Raw genomic sequence first — 19,284 nt, forward strand, 5'->3', positions numbered from 1 at the left:
TGAGAGTTGGCAAGACACTGGTAATGATTCATTCAGATCAGCTCTAAGGATGTTCTAACACATTCCAGCCTATTTCATTCTGATTTGGAAGCCATTCAAATATATTTCAAATCTTTTTAAAATAAATTTCAATCACATACATTCTGGTTTAGAACAGAAGCCCTGCAGCACTGCTAGTCCAGAATTAGTTACACAGTTACCTGGTGGGGAGAGAGCTGCATTTGAAGGCTGGACAGTATTACTCCTGCCCCAAAGATGTGTTGATGTGTTTTTCATTCAGGACACAAAATTTTCCTCTAAAGCCTACAGATTCTGTAAGATCTATACAAAGCAGTAACTTGAGGGGTCTTCTCATGACATAACTAGGCTATTTCCTAGATTTCTGTTTTAACAGAACAGCAATCAAAACTTCTACTCGTGTCACTGTAAATGTCGCTAAAATAAAATCAAGTGGAAATATTTCACTTGGATGGCAAATTTGAATACCCACATTTATTTTCATTTTGACTTTTAAAAGGAAATGGACCAATCAAACCTAGATGATTAAAAAATGAAACATATGGCAAGTTAGAGGGGAAAAGAAAAGGACCTGTTGTGAAGTATTTTTGAGTACAACAGCAGGGCTGTCTGCAGCTTGCTGTACTGTCTAGTAAGGTTTGCTAAGAATAACCTGCTTAGCTGATTTTTCATTGTAGCAACTTGATGACAGCCATCAGTTACCAGTAAATGCACTGCTTTAAGGAACACACATAATTATGGCCTTTATTTGGATTAATAAAGACAGAAAAACTCTTATAGGAAAAACCCACTACAATTAATTTAAATTAAACATGTAAACACAGGCTGTCAGCCAAAGCTTAGGGAACTCTGTGGAAACTTTTGAGTTCACTGAATTGCAAGAACAATAGCATACATCTTATTTGTTCAAAAAACTTCCACCAAAATAACTATCAAAAATAGTCTATTACTTTATTGGAATCTCATCATTATATATAGAGAAGCTTGACACACAAACAGAAAAAACTTTCTGAAAGTTTGCATTTCTCATTTCTCCAGCTATGTCTGGGGAGGAATAAGGCTTTGCAGAGCTTACAAGTACTTTTAGCAGTGGTGCCTCTAAAAAAAGAACACAGTGATGTAAAGCTCCTGAATAAGGTGCTGCTGAATTGAGGACCCAGAAGCTACTTCTAATTTCTGTCAACACCATGATACTTTATGGAGACTAGGCCTTTTATTTGGCTACTTTTGCAAAGCTATGTTCAACTCTGGAGTGCCAAAACTTAAAGTGTAATAGCTGTCAGTAAGTATTTTGGTCCTCAAAACATTTGCTAAGTGGCAACAAATAGTCAAATTCAAACATTTTTTGTAGTTTTGTAGAGGAAGCTTGATCCAGGGCTCCAGGAATCATTTAATTTTCAAAAGACAATGCTGTCCCATGAAAACAGCCATCAGGGCAGCGTTTTCATGCTGGCCTTCTGTAGTCTGTGAGAATGCCTTGAATGCATGGATGTTTCACACAGTTTTATTGCATTAGTGGACACCAGAAGGGTATGAAACTTAGAAACATATGGAAACAGGACTGACAACTACTAGCTCTAGACATGAAAGACTGAAAAAGCACCTGCTGATGGCAGCACTGAGGGTAATGGAACATGAGATTGGACGGCTGGAGTTTAGAGGCAGACAGAGGACTCACAACATGGACACACACCAACCATACCTTCACTGGTTCCTTTGCCTTTCCTGTCAGGTAACTCTAACCCTGTGCCCCCCGAAGGATATAAGGAGACGTCCGTTGGCACTGGCCAACTGCTGGCTGTGTCTTCCGTGATCTCATACATCTGCCCTTCCATCGGCTGCAGGTGCCAGTTTAGGCCAAACAGGTGCATGGCTGTGGTGAGCAATGAGAAAAGTCATCTTTTTCTGTTTGGGAGAGTTTCAGAACTACAGGGACACTCTCTTTCTAAACCCTCACTCCAGTGCCTTATCAGTGGTCATTGCTTTAGGACAAGAATGGGATCAATGTAATTAGACAGCCCCTGCTGCTTCTACCATACCAGCTTCCTAAGTCTTTCCACCCACTTAAACTCAATTTAGATCACCTGCAACAATCCACTCTGCTTCTTCCAGCAGAACCACTCCTGACTCATGATCTGAGTAACCAGATCATAGATTAGGATAACCAGGCACAGTGTTTCACAAAGCTCCCAAGGCTGGGGTGACAATGCGGTGAACACAGAAATACAAGGAAGCATTATTTCTTAACAGACCAATAAATCCTAGGGAGCTGCACTCCGGTTTGTTTTGCCATATTCACAAGTGTATTATATAGGTCCTCTTTTTTTTTTTTTTACCCATGAATTATACACAAAAGCCCTTACAGACATCTCTGACAGCTTTTCCTGGTTCAGACCAAGCCAAAACTGAGGCAATTCAAGAACCATCTTTCACACACTTTGTGCTCTGCATCACAAATGTGAGTGACTATGTCTGAGCATTCCTTCATACAACTCAGCCTCTTCTATTCAGATCAAAGACATATCCTTGAGAGCTGAAAACAAGCAGCACCATTTAGATTTGTGTGATAGCAGGGCAAAGCTCTCTGTAGGTTTCTGGGCCATGCAAAGTCATCCAGGGCACGTGTCTATTTCAAGGCACTGCATAAAGACAAGTGAAGTTAAGGAAAAAGTCTACTTAAAAAGCAAATACATGCATGAGGAGTGTGGAAATCATATGCTTATACAACTAATACTTTCCCCTTCCAAATATAAAGCAAAAGAATGTGGCTTGTGGCTTACCATATCAGTTCTTCCATCCCCAACATAAACATTTCATACTCAATCAGTATCCAGCCTAGCTTCAGGCTCTACACAGCTAAATGATCTGATATTTGTTACATTTGGAATGACATTTCTTTTTTAAGGGAAAGCCTTGATATTTTACACTATAATTTCTCCAAGAAACTATACAATGGTTCTAACATCACAGCCATTTAGTATTAAAAAAAAAAAAAAAAAAGTGAAGAAACAGAGCATTTCCATGACCTATAACTCTATTTTTATTTACAAACATATACCTGAGATTGGCAGCCATTGTTAGGGACAAGTGATTAGTTTATTTAAACCTGTGCATCAGAAACAATCTTCACAAGAGGACTGAAAATTAATCTGAGTAGCTCTCTGAAGACAGCATGTTTAGGCAATTTAGCAAAATATGTGATATTTTCCACTTCACTCTCAATTAGGTCAGCTATCATTTACTAACATAAACAAGGTTGTCTTTGCACAACTACAACATCACAAAACATGAGTGCAAAATTCTTTTTTTTACCATATAAATGGGGACTGTGTTTGTTAACAATTTCATCCATTAGGAAAGAAAATATGCTCCTTAAACTCCCACACAGCAAGGAAAGTCTCCCAAGGACCTGTTCAACACTCATTTTTAAACAGGTGTATATACCACGAGGGAATGTTACCAACACTACTGGTAATTTAACCAGGGTACTTGAGGAAGAGGAACAAGTCTTTTCATCTAAAAGGGATATATTTACTCAACAGAGAAACTGCGCAAGGGAGGAGAGGAAATCAGACCATGAACAAGGAATCTGCATCAAGCATTTGGCATCGCTATGCTTGCATAATATCTTTGTGTTTATACAGCCCTCATCATCAGAGTGCCTGGGCACTTCATAGCTATTAACCTCATCAGGTAGGAATCCGCTTTTTTCTAGTACACAAAAAAGGAAAGGAGAACTACAGCAGATTAAAGGACTAACTCAGTTCACTTGTTTGGGCATTAAAATGCAATTGTGTGTTAATTCACTTAACTTACTGTATGCTTAGAGGGCTGCAAACTCTAAGAAGCATTTTATGCAGCTCTCTGCCAGCAGTTTTGTTGTAAGCTCAGTACTGGATGCTATCTTATAATTCCATCCAGGCTGGACATTTCCAAGGACCAGAATGTCACCCAGGTGCCACAGAAGAGTTACAGATCTCAAGGGATTAGATACTCTGAGCACACAAGTTCCTATGTTAAACATGGGATATTTGTAGTTACATGGATGTTTGTAGTTCCAAGCAGAATGGAAACTGTACTCTTCACTCCTCGAAACTCAGGCATTCCTAGACAGCAGTCAGGCCTAAGTTCTGCTGGCACTAAGTGCTTAACACCATCTCCATCTCTCAGACATCTTCATGTTAGAATGTCTTGCATGAGCTCACAGTGGGCATCCCCGGTCTAGGCAGGAACTGAGCCAGTGGTTTGCTTTCTTTGTAACACCATTTCACTTGCTCTGTCCTTTGGACATCATAGCTTAAGTGCCACAAAGATTTTTAGGAACACATTGCAAGGCCATTGTTTCCCCAAAAGGTCATTGCTGCTTCTCCTCTCCTTGGGAGGAATTTTTTATTGTAGATCCTTATTAATTGCACACAAATAAATGTGAAAAACTCGACATTGTTTTGGATGCAGTGGGAAAACTATGAACATTTCTTCCAGGCATTAAAATTGATTGAAAATACATGAGAGGAAATGTCTTAACAAGTGATCATCTTGCTTCAGTGTAACAACAGAACTGACACTCTGGAAGATGCTACAGCTTTTCTGCACATTATCCATCCACTTGAGCAAGGGGATCAACCATTCCATGTCATCACTCAATTCTCAATGCTTGAAAAGTGTCTTACAATGTCCCAAAATAGAAAATATGACAAAATTATCTGTAACACAGATATTGTGTTATTACACAGTAGTTAAAAGACTTGTATTAATGTTAACTTTTGTCCTTTGCTAGTAGATTTTATCTAAATCAAAAAGCTTCTTGTGTACATTGATCTCATTATCACACAGATCACAGAATCACAGAATGGTTTGGTTTGGAATGGACCTTAAAGACCATCTACTTTCAACCCCACCAACATAGGCAGGAACACCTTCCACTAGACTGTTGCTTGAAGGTTGCTCAAAGTCCCATTCAACCTGGCCTTGAACACTTCCAGGGATGAGACATCCACAGCTTCTCTGGGCAACCTGTGCCAGTGCCTCATCAGCCTGATAATAAAAATTCATTATATCTAATCTAAATCTATTCTCTTTTTATTTAACACCATTATGGCCTTGTCCTGTCACTACCAACCTTAGTAAAACATATCTCTACATCTTTCTTAAAAGCTTCCTTTAAAGTATTCAAAGGCTGTAAGAAAGTCTCCAATGATAAGCCATGAGAATGAGAACTATGCACACTATGCACGTAAAAGTTTGTGCATCCAGCTGTAAACCAGAATTATTTGAATATCATTTGGATTATCAAGTGGCTTAAAAATTCAGAAAACAGTGTAAAAGCTCATAGCTACTTCTGTATTCAGAATTTCTGATTTGATGTTTCTAAGCACAAAATAAAAGCCTATAAATATCCCCATTCATATGGCAAACAGACATCATGCAACTTCTGCTATAGGCAGGCAACAACCACAAAAGTCAACCTGAAACAAGAACAAACAGGCTGATTTACTTTGGAAACACACTCTCATAGCAGGTATGTTATGAGGATGTCACCTGAATAAGTGATTTCATTACTATATTCCAAATACCAGCAGCGTCTGATTGGCAACCTGGTGGAAGATTAATTTCTTCACTTGCTCTGCCACACTGGTGCTAAAAAGTTACGTAGTAATAGCAGTGGATATTTTGGGTCTTCACATCTCAATGGGATGCGTAAAGCTGTTGTTGCACACAGTTGTGTTTAAAGGTTTTAGGAAGCAGCCTTGTTCTGTGCTACATTGATGCAAACTTCTTTCTCACATTAAAAAAAAAAAAAACAAAAAAAACACCAAAGGACCATAAACATGGAAAAGTCCTGTAACCATGTATGAGAAGCATTATCATTTATTTTTAAGTGGTAATGTTCCTAAAAGGGAGGTAAAGCTGTAAAAAATAGTTTGAGATTCCTGATGTTCTTAGTCTCTGGGTCAATGGAACCCACTGTGGACATTTCTTCTGGCTTTTTTTTCGCCCCCTGCTTAGCTAGATACAAGATGCTGTTGACAGAGTAAATGCCCTCCTAAAAGCCCCTATGTCCTTCTCCCTCTCCAACATGATGCTCAATAGATTTTCAGATATTGAAGGCTCCCCATGTATTAAAAGAGCACTCTGCAATTAACAATCATTAAAGTGTACACTTTTGTAAAATACCATGTAGCTTTCACTGCCTAGGAAGCTCCATGAGAGGCTCTTTGCAGAAACTTTGGTTATATTCCCCATGGAGAAGAAAACCCTCTTGTCTCCCTTCTCCTGGAATGAAAACAATACTTAGGGGAAACCCCCCATGCTCTCTGGGCTGTTTCACTACCACCAACTTAGGTGATATAAAGGCATCTGGGGCCTCTGGCCCATTATGCTCATGTTTTGACTTTAAAGCTTTGACTTGCATGACCTTTCCCCCTGTGGCTAAGTGCTAGCAAAATGTGCCCTAAAACTTGCTGAATGGCTAACAGAATTTTCTGTGGCAGACTAAATCCCCTTATCCTCTGTCTTAAGTCACCTGTGGTTGCCTTCTTGGTGGAAAAAAAAAAAAATGGACATCAAACTCCAGTTCCTTCAGGGTTTTATTACTTTGCAGAGTTCAGCATTTCAACCATACCAGTGTGATATGGCTGTTCTTTTGCTGGATTCAGATTCACTTTAGCAAAGAAAGTTTGCTGCAAACAGTTTAGCATCATCTGAGTTTTTTAATCATGCAAATAAATCAAAGATGGAACCAAGTATTCAGGATCATGATTCTTCTGATTTTAACATCTTATCTCTTCCTATACTGAATTATTCCTACTCCATAGCTAGTTGTGGATGCAATGATCAGCATCAGCAGATGCTGTTAAGCCAAATAAAGAGGAACATTCTTTCCAAGTTTCTTTTGAAGACACTCAGGCTTTTGAGTATCTTTGTGTTATTCTCACTTGCTTATGAGACAGCAAAACACTAAAGTCAAAACAACTTACTCAGCGGAGCAGAGAACAAAGGATGTGATACAACATTTAGAATGAAAAAGGACAAACAAAGATAATAATTCACATGGTCAACAAAATGCACATCTCTTAGGACAGGTTGATGGAGCGAAGGAGTTAGCAGAGAGAAGCAGACGATTGTGATAGATCACAGGGAGAAGAAAAGACAAGTCATGCTTACTGAAGCATATGAGACCCCCAGAAACCACATCAGTCAGCAAAAATTGAAAAACAAACTGCTGGCCTTTTATTAGCTTGTTGCATTGCCCAAAGCAGCAAGCTAAGTGTAATAAATAACCAAACCAATCAATTACTATGTTTGGATTAAGGCTACAGTTGAAGCCACCAGGTGTTTCCATAGTGTCTGTTAAAAGCATCTCACAGCAGTGCTCAGGCTCTGCTGCTTCCTTCTCCCCTGCCCTCTCAGGGCTAAGTTCTGCAGGTACCACAGCTGGGCTGGTGACCCTCACCCAGACAAAGCTGCTACAGAAACAAAGGAAAGAATAAAATAACAACTTTTTTCCAGCTAACAACTGATCTTGCCCTGAACAATGAATAAAGAGTTTCTCAGAATCGAAGTTTAACAAAACGCATTAATGATCTGTACCTGAGCCTGAGCTTACAGCAAGGGCAGGGGTAAAGGGCATAAAGGCAAGACAGAAATCTTTTGGGATTCTCATCTGAAAACCCCAGTCAGCTGCTTTGCACTAAGAATACTCCAGGTTTTGAATCCATATTTTTGTAAGAGCATATGCCCATATGTGTCAGTATATTTGCTTAAATAACACAGGGGAGGGCACAAGCTTTGGAAAAGTGAAGCTTCTCTGCACAGCCACCCCAGCTCAGCTGCACTGGCACTGGGCTCCATCTGGAGAAGTTTGGCTTTGCTACTCCACTGGTTTCTACAAGCACCCCACTGCACTGCTGACAGCTAAGCCTAAGCCAACACAAGCCAAAAGGCCACTCCTGGGAGGGAGAAGGGTTTTCCAAAGCCTCACTGTGCAGCATGGGGAAAAGGAGAAAATGGAAAAACACTGTGTGAGAAGGAGTAACAAATGAGAAGGACTGATGCCACAATGAACAAGAATAAAAATGGGAAAGGGGAAGGAGGTGAGAAAAATATGGAATGAGAGAAACTGATAAAAAGAAGGCTAGAATAGAGCAAAAATAAGTTTAAAAAGTATAAGGAATTTGGAATAGGAAAACCAGCTGAAGCTCGGTGGTTGAGAAGACATTTTTGCAGGTTGTTTCTTTGCTCTCCTCTATTTGTGTGGAAACAAGTATAAGATATGTGGTGGTTACATATTCCTCTTTAACCTTCATGTTTAGTCAGACCTACAATAACTTGCTCTCCAAAATGATACCTGAGCTTTGCTTTTTTTCTCCTAATTGAGAAAAAGCTGAATCTCACCACAGAATTACTCAGGGTTAATTTCAACTCAAGCAAATGTATTGCTTTCAGTCCTGTCACTGGAAGAAACTTGACTGTAATTATCTGGATAACTGTCTCTACACTGAAATCATATGATTTTTGTATAAGTGGTGGAATTGACTGTTGCAGAATAAACCATATTTTTGTGACATCCAGTGTTATGAAAAGGAGCCTTTCAGCATGAAATAATCACTGGTTTGTCAGTCTTCAATAAATCAAAGAAGATTAAGAAGAATGGGAACAGTAAAACAAACATTAAAGAAAGAAATCAAACTGCTTTTCTCTTACACGGTTCCATTTCAGTGCTGGCCAAGCTTCTGTAGCAGAACACACAACAGTCAAGGGCTGAAGTGGCTCTATGGCCCTACTGGTGTATCAAGAGGGCAAAAAGCTGGATGCAGCATATACTATCTGCTCTGATTGATTGTATGGTCAAGTCTGGGACTAGACAGATCCAAGCTGCTGTTCATCTAAGAGCATGGGGACACTTTTGAATGTTGTAGCGAGTTAATACCCAAAGAACAGGTTCACAGATCTGGAATTGAGATCTAGTATCCTGACTGAAGACCCCAGTGCTTTGTAATATCATGAATTCACACCATTCACATAGATACCCAGGTCACTCAGCCAGTCACCATGGGGCAAGGAAAGAGGGATTCCTGCAAGGCCACTTCTTTTGTGGATTTTGGCAGTTACTTTGTGACCAAAAACTCTGTACTGCACTCTGTGTCATTCCTAGTGTCTGAAATTATTTCCTATACATAAATGCTTTCCATCTGTGGCTTAAAACTCTCACTCAGGAAATGGAAAACCTGACTTCATAAATCATCTTTTGCCCGAATGAATGTGAATTTGCACACCAGGACAAGACTGCAGTCATGTGGGAACAGAGAATCCTGCATACCAGGCTCTCCACAACCCAGATGGATTAGAGCTGCTGTGCAGCTAGAAATGTAAAATTAACAGGTCACAAAGGAATGGAGCCCAAAAGGCAGCTTGATTACATGTTGTTTAAGTCAAGACTCTAAACCTGCAGCTGGGAGGTCCCATGGCTCTGCTTCCTGTCTGTTGATTTATTTGACACAAGACAATAGTTAAGAAAAATAAAAAAAGCACCAGGAGGGACATTTAGGGTAATGCTCACTATTGAAAATTCCCCATTTGCCTCCCCTCCTAACTGCTCAATGATCCACTTTCTATGAGAAAAAAGGGTTTTCAAGCCTCCATCACAGTTTGGGACTGAAGACACTTTGTTAGGCTGGGACGCAATTGCTTCATCTAAGAATTGGACAACCTGCATCCACCCATCTCAGGGTTAAGGGAGGAAGGATTTTGCTGATAAAATGGAGAGGTGTCTGTGTTGTGTTTGTTTGTGGGACATTTTTAGGACCTCAAATATCCTAAAATATGATGTAGGTGCTTTCACAGCCAGTTCAGTACTGACACATGCTATGGGATATATCTAGCAATTCCTGGGATTCTACCTTGCTGCCCGACTATTGCTTCACATTTAAACTATGCAAGTACCAAAAGTGGTTATTTTGGATATAATTCATGCCTTCTCCTTCCCTCAATCAGAATTACCACATGTAAAGGAGGAATACAAATGATAGAGAGCTTCCTACCTTTTAAAAATTTGCCAGCAAGGTGGCAACTACCTTTTTAGAAAACAAAGCATTGTGCTAATCACCTGAAATCCTGCCACAAATGCATTTACTTGCTTTGATTTGACACTAACTAGTTATTCTTTGACCCCTTCTGATTGAAGAGGAGCTGTATCCATGATTTCCACAATAGAAGCAGATGGTCTACCAAATAACATTAGCTTCTTCTCAGGAGAACACTTTATATTTTAATTTAATTCCCAATTGCTCTTAATAAGGAAGAAGAAAGGCTTCCAGCTGAAGCACCACATTTCTTTGAAACCTTCAAGGAAGTGACTAGAAAGGCATGTTTTAAAATGAAGCAGTTAAACTCAGTGTTTGTTCAATGCAAAGAGTCAGCACTTCCTATTCAATGTCTTCCTAATTGCCCCTGAGGATCAAAGTCTTTTGAATGATTCCCTGTCCATTCAAATCATTAATAGATGATCATTGGCCCCTCCAGTGCTACAGTAGCTTGTAATTTCTTGCAGGAAAGGGAAAATGCAGTTTTAAATAGGTATATTTAAATGTTATTATGCTTTTTTACAGGAGGATTTTTTTAGTGTTAACTTCTAGAAAAAATAGACATAAAAGTGGCATGGTTTATCTGAGGAGCTGACTGCCTAAATACCTTTGGTAATTTCCTTTACCATTTACACTAATTCCAAATAGAATAGGAAGTGGAAAGATGAACCTCAGCAGCATTTGGCTGCTATTAGCCAGCCTACTGCAACAAAGAAACTTATTTCAGCCTTCAAAGCTCTGGTAAAATTGGTGTTACACATGCTCAGGTCTTTCTCAGTAAAATAATATTTTGCCTTCTAGATATCCTGTCTGGCAGAGACCATATTAAAATAAGTATTATGGAGATATTTCTTCAAGATCAAAGTCAATTAAAAGATGGTCCCACTATACCTCTAAATGGAGTTATAATTTGTGTATATAATATTAGAAATAATGGTTTTCCCACTGGGGTACTCACTTCAATTAGAGAAATGAGGACAGGCAGTTCTACTAGAGGGCCTCTTATCCTACTTTGCATTTACTAAAATTCTGGGCTAGCCTGTTGTGGACAGTATAATTTTACAAACGCCCTTTCATTACACACATATAAACTGTAAAGCACTAATTAAAAATGGTGTAATTTACATAGGTAGATCCACACGCTCTCACATGCTTCCTTCCCTGTTATCTCAACTAGAGAACTTTCAAAAAACTTACCTTCCAAAAATAATACAATAATTTGTCTGAAGTCTAAAAAACACAGTTTGCTGGGCAGAAGTCATAAAATATATCCCTCTTCTTCTAAAACCCCAGCACAAAAGAGGTGGGATCAGAGTTTAAATGAAAAATCCCAGTTTAAGAATGAAGATCTAAATATTGCTGTAGAATTTGATGTGTGAGCTGATCTCTCAGATGGCTGCCTGTTCATCTGTCCTTCTGAACATGAACATGATTTTATTATAGTAAGACAAGTAAAAGTCTTTGAGACCACTGCTTGTGTTTTAATCCTAAAATCAGCTGAAAACTTCATTAGTGTTATTAGTCACTATGCACATTCTAAAAGCACCAGAGCCCCAGTTGGGCTGTGCTAGTTGATACAAGAAAAATTAACAAAATTACAATCTCAGAATCCCTTGATGTCCAAAGCACAGGTTTAACTTGAGCTTTACTTAGCCTAAGTAAATCTAGTGAATTCAAGGTGATGATGGAGGTGTTTAAAGTTCAGAACAAATTTACACATTTTGTAGATCTGGGCCAGAGTGCTCATCAGCATTATCAAAACTGAGCTCTAAAGCAGAATCAGCCTTGAGCCTGCTGGAAGAGACATGAAGAAATTTTAACTGTACCAGGAGTATTGTGCTGTTTTAGCTGCTTTGGATGACAAAAAATACAGGTATGTTTAAAGCAGGCTAGGAAAGCTTTAATTTCTTTTCTAGTTTTTCTTTACATATACTAGAAAAACAAACACTCTCTGAAGAGGGGAAAAAAAATCCCTTTTTTTTTTTCCCTGTACAAGGGCTTGGCAAATGGGTACAAATGCATGGTCTGAGAAAGTCGATAAAGTGGGTGACACAGCACAATTAACAGCACAATAATTTTTGTTTCTGTCCAGAGACCATGAGCAAAATCCAGCACAATACTTTCAGGTGCTGTAAATCAAAATGAATGGTTCAGATCAGTGTAAAAAGCTCTATAACAAAACCTGATGATTTGTTCCCTTGGACTTAGAACTAAATCCAGCACATAGAATAAGGCAAGTGCTAGCAAGTGCAACCCACAGTGTTCTAGAAAGACCCATAGCCATCTTTGTATTTAATTTTACCTAAAAAGCAGTTGCTAAAAACCTGAAGTTTGCCAAGTCAAGCACTCAAAAATGAGCAAAGAACAGAATTAAGATTGCTTTTGTGATTTTACATCAACCCCTGTATGCATATGTACTCTGTAATAGCTTTTAATTCCCCTCATCACAGGCTATTTTTTTCCACTGGCCCAATGCTGAGCAGAACAATTGCACAGAAATTACCACTCAACCCTGGCAACTCCAGCATTGTAGCATGTTCAGTTGCTTTCTAGGGATGCCATATGTGCAGTCTGCTTGGTAGCAGTAGGAGGGGGTTGGAAAGAGAAGGAACATTCGGCACAGAATTTTGCTACTGCACTCTAACTAGGTCCCTACTGAGCATGTGCAAACTCAGATTTTCTAGTTTTGTGGCAGCCAGCTCAGGGTGGATGAGAAGTGTGATAAAGTACACACCATTGCTTGTTCTACCTAATAAAAAAAAAGGTGTCACAATTCTCCATTACTTTAGTACTTCTGCAATATAAACAGAGAACAGTAGATCCAATCGCAGAATGTTGCCTAAATGAGTGCCGTTATCATCTGGTGCATCCAGATGCCGACTCTCACATCCATTTAGGCTATAGAATCACAGAATCATTAAAGTTGGAAAAAACCTCTAAGATCATCAAGTCCAACCACTAACCCAGCACTGACATGTCCACCATTAAACCACGTCTCCATCTGCCACATCCATGCGCCTTTTGAACACTTCTAAGCACAGAGATTTCACCATGAGCAGCCTGTTCCACTGCTTGACAACCCTTCCAATGAAGAAACCTTTTTTAATACCCAATCTAAACCTTCCCTGGTGTAACTTACACACGTTTCCCCTGGTCCTGTCACTGGCTGCCTGAGAGAAGAGGCTGAACCTCACCTGGCTACAATCTCCTTTCAAGGAGTTGTAGAGAGATATAAGGTCCACCTGAGCCTCATTTTCTTCAGGCTAAACAACCCCAGCTCCCTCAGCTGCTTCTCACCAGACTTGTGCTCCAGCCTTTCCCCACCTCTGCTGCCCATCTCTGGATATGCTCCATCTAGCACCTCAATGTATTTCTTGTAGCGAGATGCCCAAACATTCCCTTGTGATAACTTAGGTCATGATAATTTGTGTTTATCATTAAATACAAATGTAACAAACTGCTTGCTCAGGGACACAGCACACTGCTTTGCCCCTGCATCCCCAAGACTAAGTTGATAGTAGTGAATAAAATGGTACTAAGCAGGGTAACTTGATAGTCTGTAACATTTATTTGTTGGAAAGAACTCTACCCACAGCACTGGTTCTGTCAGACAACGCCTTCCAAATTCCTGTGCACTGTTCAGCTAGCAAAGACCAGAGATCATTCTTAATAGGTAGTTTGGGTCCGAGTACCTGTAAGATTTTAACAGCAGAGAAATGTACCCCTTCTGGACCAGCTGGGCACCTAGAACAGTCCCACGTACATGTTCCACAATCTGGAGTAGTCCATGATACACTCTGACTGGGGAAGGTATACTAAAATAAATAAATAGTTACTAACCATCAAGATTAATGCTGTTTGGAACATCATTATACTTTGATTGAAGGACTTAGTTTTGTTGTTTCTTTTTTTTTTTTTTTTTTTTTTAACCAAAAGCCTCAGGAAACTCTTCTGATGCTTGATTTCATTATAATTTCTTTCTTAACTGAAAGGGATTCTCTCCATTGATACTCCAATTAGATATTCTTTTGAAATACTCACGGCAAGCATAGCCATAATTTCTGCAAACTGCCTGGTTTTGCTTTGTAAAGAGTTTCTTTGCATAATGAAGGGATGCTGCAGTTGTACTGGGCAAGCAAGGTGAGATGCTGCTGCTGTTTCACATGCTACCATATCTAAAAACAGCCAACATATCCTGTTCTTGTAATCTGTCTAGGCAAGAGCTTCTGAGTGCAATAGGGACATGCTTGGAAGTTAAAGTATGATAAAATCAAATGGAGAGGAAGATAGGAAAAGCTGGAGATGATGGGAGAGTTTATAGACTAGCATCAAAACACAAAGATTCAACAACCTCTATCTATAGAGCACCAGAGCCTACTATCTCACAGGGAAGTACATAAGTAGTCCTTTCAGAGCTTTTAAGTTTCAGCATAAACAGTGGCTTGAGATCTTGACAAAGAGGAAAAGAGTGGATTGGACTTCTGTTCATTATTTTACAGGTCATCAGGATGTTACCTGAGCAGTATACTTAACAACAACACCTCACCCTATAAAGATGTCTATCTACTACATAGCTCAACTTTAACTACAGGTAAAAACCTCAGAGAATACATCGTTGCACACATTCAATAGAAACATATGACCTATCTGCAAAGCAGGCTTTGAAGCCGTATTTTCATTTATGCTAGAAAACTATGGGAGATAAACACTAAACTATAACCAAGGAGCATTTTTCACTGCCAGTGACATCCCTAATTGATATCACTCTATGACTAGTTACCCACAAAAACATTTGGTATTTAAAAACATTGAAAAAAAGCCCATTACAGGAAACAATTCTTTCTGTCTCCACTTAACTGCAATTAAATGACATTATTTTACACTAATTAGTATGAAATACAAACATGGACTCAATGAGAACTCCTTCCAGAAGACATATAAAGATCCGTAAAACTGATTTTTGCAGCATCTGTGTGCAAAGATCAATCTAAGTCGTGAAATAAAGCTTATAGCAGCACATCTGTGCTACTGTCATAAAGACAAGGCCAGAACTTCTGGAGTCAGCCTTCTGTTATTTTCTTTTCTGGGGGCTTAGAGCAACTATAAAACCTCACTAAAAGCAACTGATGAAAGCTTATATGTTGAGAGCCCATATCTGACCATTTAATAAAACCAGATGGAATTACAATAATCTCTCCTTGTATTAGAGATTCTTAATTTTACAGAAGGATCAGACACCTAAAGGGCCAACTAATGCATGGTTTCATGGCACACTGATGTAGACTCCCAGATCAGATGGAGGCCTCTGGATGCTTAACCACAACCCGCTTTTGACTGGTTAAATAATCAGTTATAGTGGTGGTCTACTTCTGAATGGAAGTCATTCTTCCAGTGATCCCACAATGATGAAAGAGGATCAGACTTTGACAAAAGAACCTCTTCAATCAGTGTCAAAATAAAACAATAAGTGGAAATAAAAAAAAGTAATATATAAAAGCCAGAACAATAGGGGAAAAGAGAGTAATCTATATAAATCTAAAGCCACAGAGAGAGGCAAAAAGAAGCTGAGGACATCAAGAAAAAAAATACATGTCTTGAAAAAAACCCACAGAACAATAGAACTTTTTTTTTAAGTGCACTGAAACCTAGTAAAATGAGTAGCAATATTGATGGGGATAGGGAAATTGCTAATAATGTTGTAGCAAAGACTGAAGTTTTCAAAAAGAATTTTTGTTCTAGCTTTTGAAAATAACTACAATAATGCAATCATTTCACATGAAGTAAATTTTTTTCCAGTCCATTAATAACCAGGAATTATAATAAAGTACATCTATTTAAGGACAAACATTTTTAAATCTGCAGGGTCATTTAAATTGCACCCAGTAAAGAAGAAGGAAGACTCTGACTCACTAATTAATACTGAACCAGCTACCAAGAAATTAGAACAGGATTAATGTTCTACAAATATTTAAGAAGGGAAAAGGACAGGATGCAAGTCACTTGGTTTGGGTAGTCTGATATCTATTACAGACAAAATAACAGAAAGCACAGAACTGAACTGATAGAGAATAAATAAAGTGAATGTATGATATCTCAGGCCAACCATATTGCTTTTCTGAAAAACAGATCTTAAGCAGTTACTCATTCTTTGACAAGCATGCAGTTCAGTAAGACATTTGATTTAATTTGATGTGATTAAACAAGCAAGCATTTTTGAAGGGTATAAAGACATGCATACATATGCTTAAAAACTAACTGAAGGACATTTAAGCTATCATTGCTAGTGAATAACCATTACATGTTACAATTTCTTGTGAAGTTGAATAATTGACAGCTGGTCTGAAGTTATTCAACATTTGCATCAGTGTTACGTAAGTAAATATAAAATCATGGATCACTAACCATGTAGCTGACTCAAACACTTCAAGTGAGAAATACAATGATGAGGGCAGAACAGAAAAACAGAAGAGCAGGGCAGTAACTAAATTTGAAGGATTCAAACAAAAAGTGTCAATGGTCAGCCTATACACTTTGGATAATGGACTGCAAACTGTGTCCATGAGACAGGACACTGGCAACTGGAAAGCAGAGAGCAAATGACTTAAAGAGTAAGCACAAGAACATGCTGTACAGAATATCCTAATGTAAGTTTTACAGCCCAGAAAGACCTAATGAGATACTTACACGTATAAGCTGGGAAAAAGCTAGTTGAAGGAGGTATGTGACTTACCTATGCAAAATGGTAAATAGCTGGAGTTTGCTAGGCTTCAATGTGCAAAGAGGTCAGCCTGCACAATGTGACAGTTTATGGATTTTAACATAGTTAAAATTGAGAAAGCAGTTTTAAATGAAAATTATGGGAATCCTTAGGCTTCTTCCTGACTCCAATAAACACTGAATTAGTTGAGAGAAGATGTACACTTGCCCAGTATATTTATCACTGTAGACTCTGAAGAAGTACTAACCACTTTGCAAAGCAGAATTTTTGCTGCCAAGTTCAGAACATACTATCATCACATGGAATACCTACATTTTTGTATTTCCCAGTTTCCACAGACTGGGCAAGTCTGGGAAAATAAGCAGGTCTGCAGTATCTTCTGCTCTACTTTTCCAGTAATATTTTCTTGCAGAAGTGTTTCTCCTTTGAGTCCAAAAAGGGATAAGAAGCTCATGAAGGGTCTAGAGAGTAAGTCCTATAAAGAGTGGCTGAGGGAGCTGGGGGTGTTTATCCTGGAGAAAAGGAGACTCAGATGTGGCCTTATGGCTCTTTACAGCCACCTGAAAGGAGCTTGTATCCAGGTGGGGGTCTGCTTCTTTACCCAGGCAATAAGTCACAGGACAAGAGGACACAGTCTTAAGCTGTGCCAGAGGAGGTGCAGGTTAGACAATAGAAGAATTTCTTCATGGAAAGGGTTGTTAAGCATTGGAATGGAGTGCCCATGAAGGTAGTGGAGTCACCATGCCTGGAGGTGCTCAAGAAACAACCTGACATGGCACTTTTTGCTGTAGTTTGACACTGTCATGTTCCACTGCAGGTGGACATGATCTTAGAGGTCTTTTCCAGCCTAAGTGATTCTGTAATTCTTTCAAAAGCGTACCCATAATTTCTCTAATTACAACACTTTTAAGTTCAGCTTACAAATCTTATTTAGATTGAAACAGTGAAATGTTCTTTAATGGAGTTTCTATGGCAAGGTTTTTAACACCCATCTAAATGAATTGATCTTCACAAGAATAAATTTAAAGTGGCATCTTGTACCTTTATCACCTTTATTTTAAAGCATACTAGTGGATAAATAATTTGTACTTCCTTCACTCTAAATTACAAAGCTAAGAGTAGCTGCTATCCAAACATACACTGGAAAGTTCAAAGTAAAAAAAAAAAGATGCACATAATCACCTAATAATACAAAGAGCTCTTGATGACTTTGTAGGTGATAGAAAATAAAATATCTACATTAGAATTCATACCACCATGTACTTAAAGCTGCAGCAAAAGACAACAAAACAGGCACAAATGTAAGACAATGTAACTGCGTTTTAATTTGCACAGAATCCTAAAATACTTTGGGTTGGAAGTGACCTTAAAAAAAGAAAACCATCTAGTTCCAACCACCTTGTCATGGGCAGGGACACCTTCCACTGGACTGGGTTGCTCAAAGCCCCATCCAACTTGGCCTTGACCTCTGAGGGATGGGACAGCCACATTTCTGGCAACCTGTACCAGTGCCTCACCACTCTCACAGTAAAAAATTTCTTCCCAGTGTCTATCTGAACCTACTGTCTTTTCGTTTAAGGCCATTGATTTAATTTTGTGTCTTTCTCATTTCCCTGATAATTAATCTCCATGTGTGCATGCATGTTGAGAGGGAGATGGGGCAATGCTAGTAAAGAGGTGGAGCTGAAGCATTTCAGTCACTATTTCATTGTGGATCTGGCCAGGGAAAGGGTATTTTGCCAGATTCCCTGAGGCAGCTTTCCTGAACTCACTGCTCCTCACCAGCCTCTTGTAAACCTTACCCACAGCAGCTGCCCTCACTGGTTCTCTAACACAGTGAAATGTGGCTGAGGTGAACACAGAGTCCTGTGACCTTCCCATCTCTTTGCTACAGAACAAAAAAAATGCATAAAGATTTCTGCAACTCCATGCATTTTTGAGTAGTCAGACAGAAGCTCAAGTTGATGGCATCTCTCCATGAGGTTGAGACTATTTTCATGCCTTAGCCTTTCTGAGAAAATCTGGGGCGCAACAATAAAGCAGATCATTCAAAACTGGATTGAAGGGTTAACATCTGTAATGACTTATATTTTATCTTCAGTCAGATCAATTTCCAGAACCAGGAATTTCTAAAAATATATGCAGATTTTTCCAGCTCCTGTTGCAGACACTGGGCCCAATGCCACTGACTCTGACTGCTTTTGAACCAGTGCTGAAGGAAATGGAGTTGCTGCAGTTTAAGAGGAGAATGTGCATGAGAAGAGTAAGGCCCACATTTCCTAAACGTCAGGGATCTGTCCTGCTTAGTGAGGGAGGCATTAACCCTCTTGCCCCACCAATATTTGTCTGCATTTGGTACAATAAGAGTCAGCTTTAATAGAAAAAACCAAAACCCCACATATTCAAGTTCTATAAAGGAGAAAAAAGGTAGTGCTGGCTCACGATGATAGCCCCTTCTCAACCAGT

General features: G+C 39.0%; 1 protein-coding gene across 16 annotated transcripts in view; it reads right to left on the reverse strand.

The window, feature by feature from the left end:
* Window positions 1-19,284, reverse strand: part of TENM4 (teneurin transmembrane protein 4) — a 1,547,070-nt gene that overhangs the window by 179,784 nt on the left and 1,348,002 nt on the right. For 15 of the 16 annotated variants that reach the window (XM_085592903.1, XM_085592878.1, XM_085592882.1 and 12 more), the window contains one exon: window positions 1,721-1,891. The exons of the other annotated variant lie outside the window; for it this stretch is intronic. In XM_085592903.1, the coding sequence (XP_085449029.1) occupies window positions 1,721-1,891 (171 nt within the window). The remainder of the gene's footprint in view (window positions 1-1,720; window positions 1,892-19,284) is intronic. 16 annotated transcript variants of the gene reach the window in all.

This window comes from Lonchura striata, chromosome 1 (assembly GCF_050655825.1).
Source record: "Lonchura striata isolate lonStrDom1 chromosome 1, ASM5065582v1, whole genome shotgun sequence".
Lineage (NCBI taxonomy): Eukaryota > Metazoa > Chordata > Aves > Passeriformes > Estrildidae > Lonchura > Lonchura striata.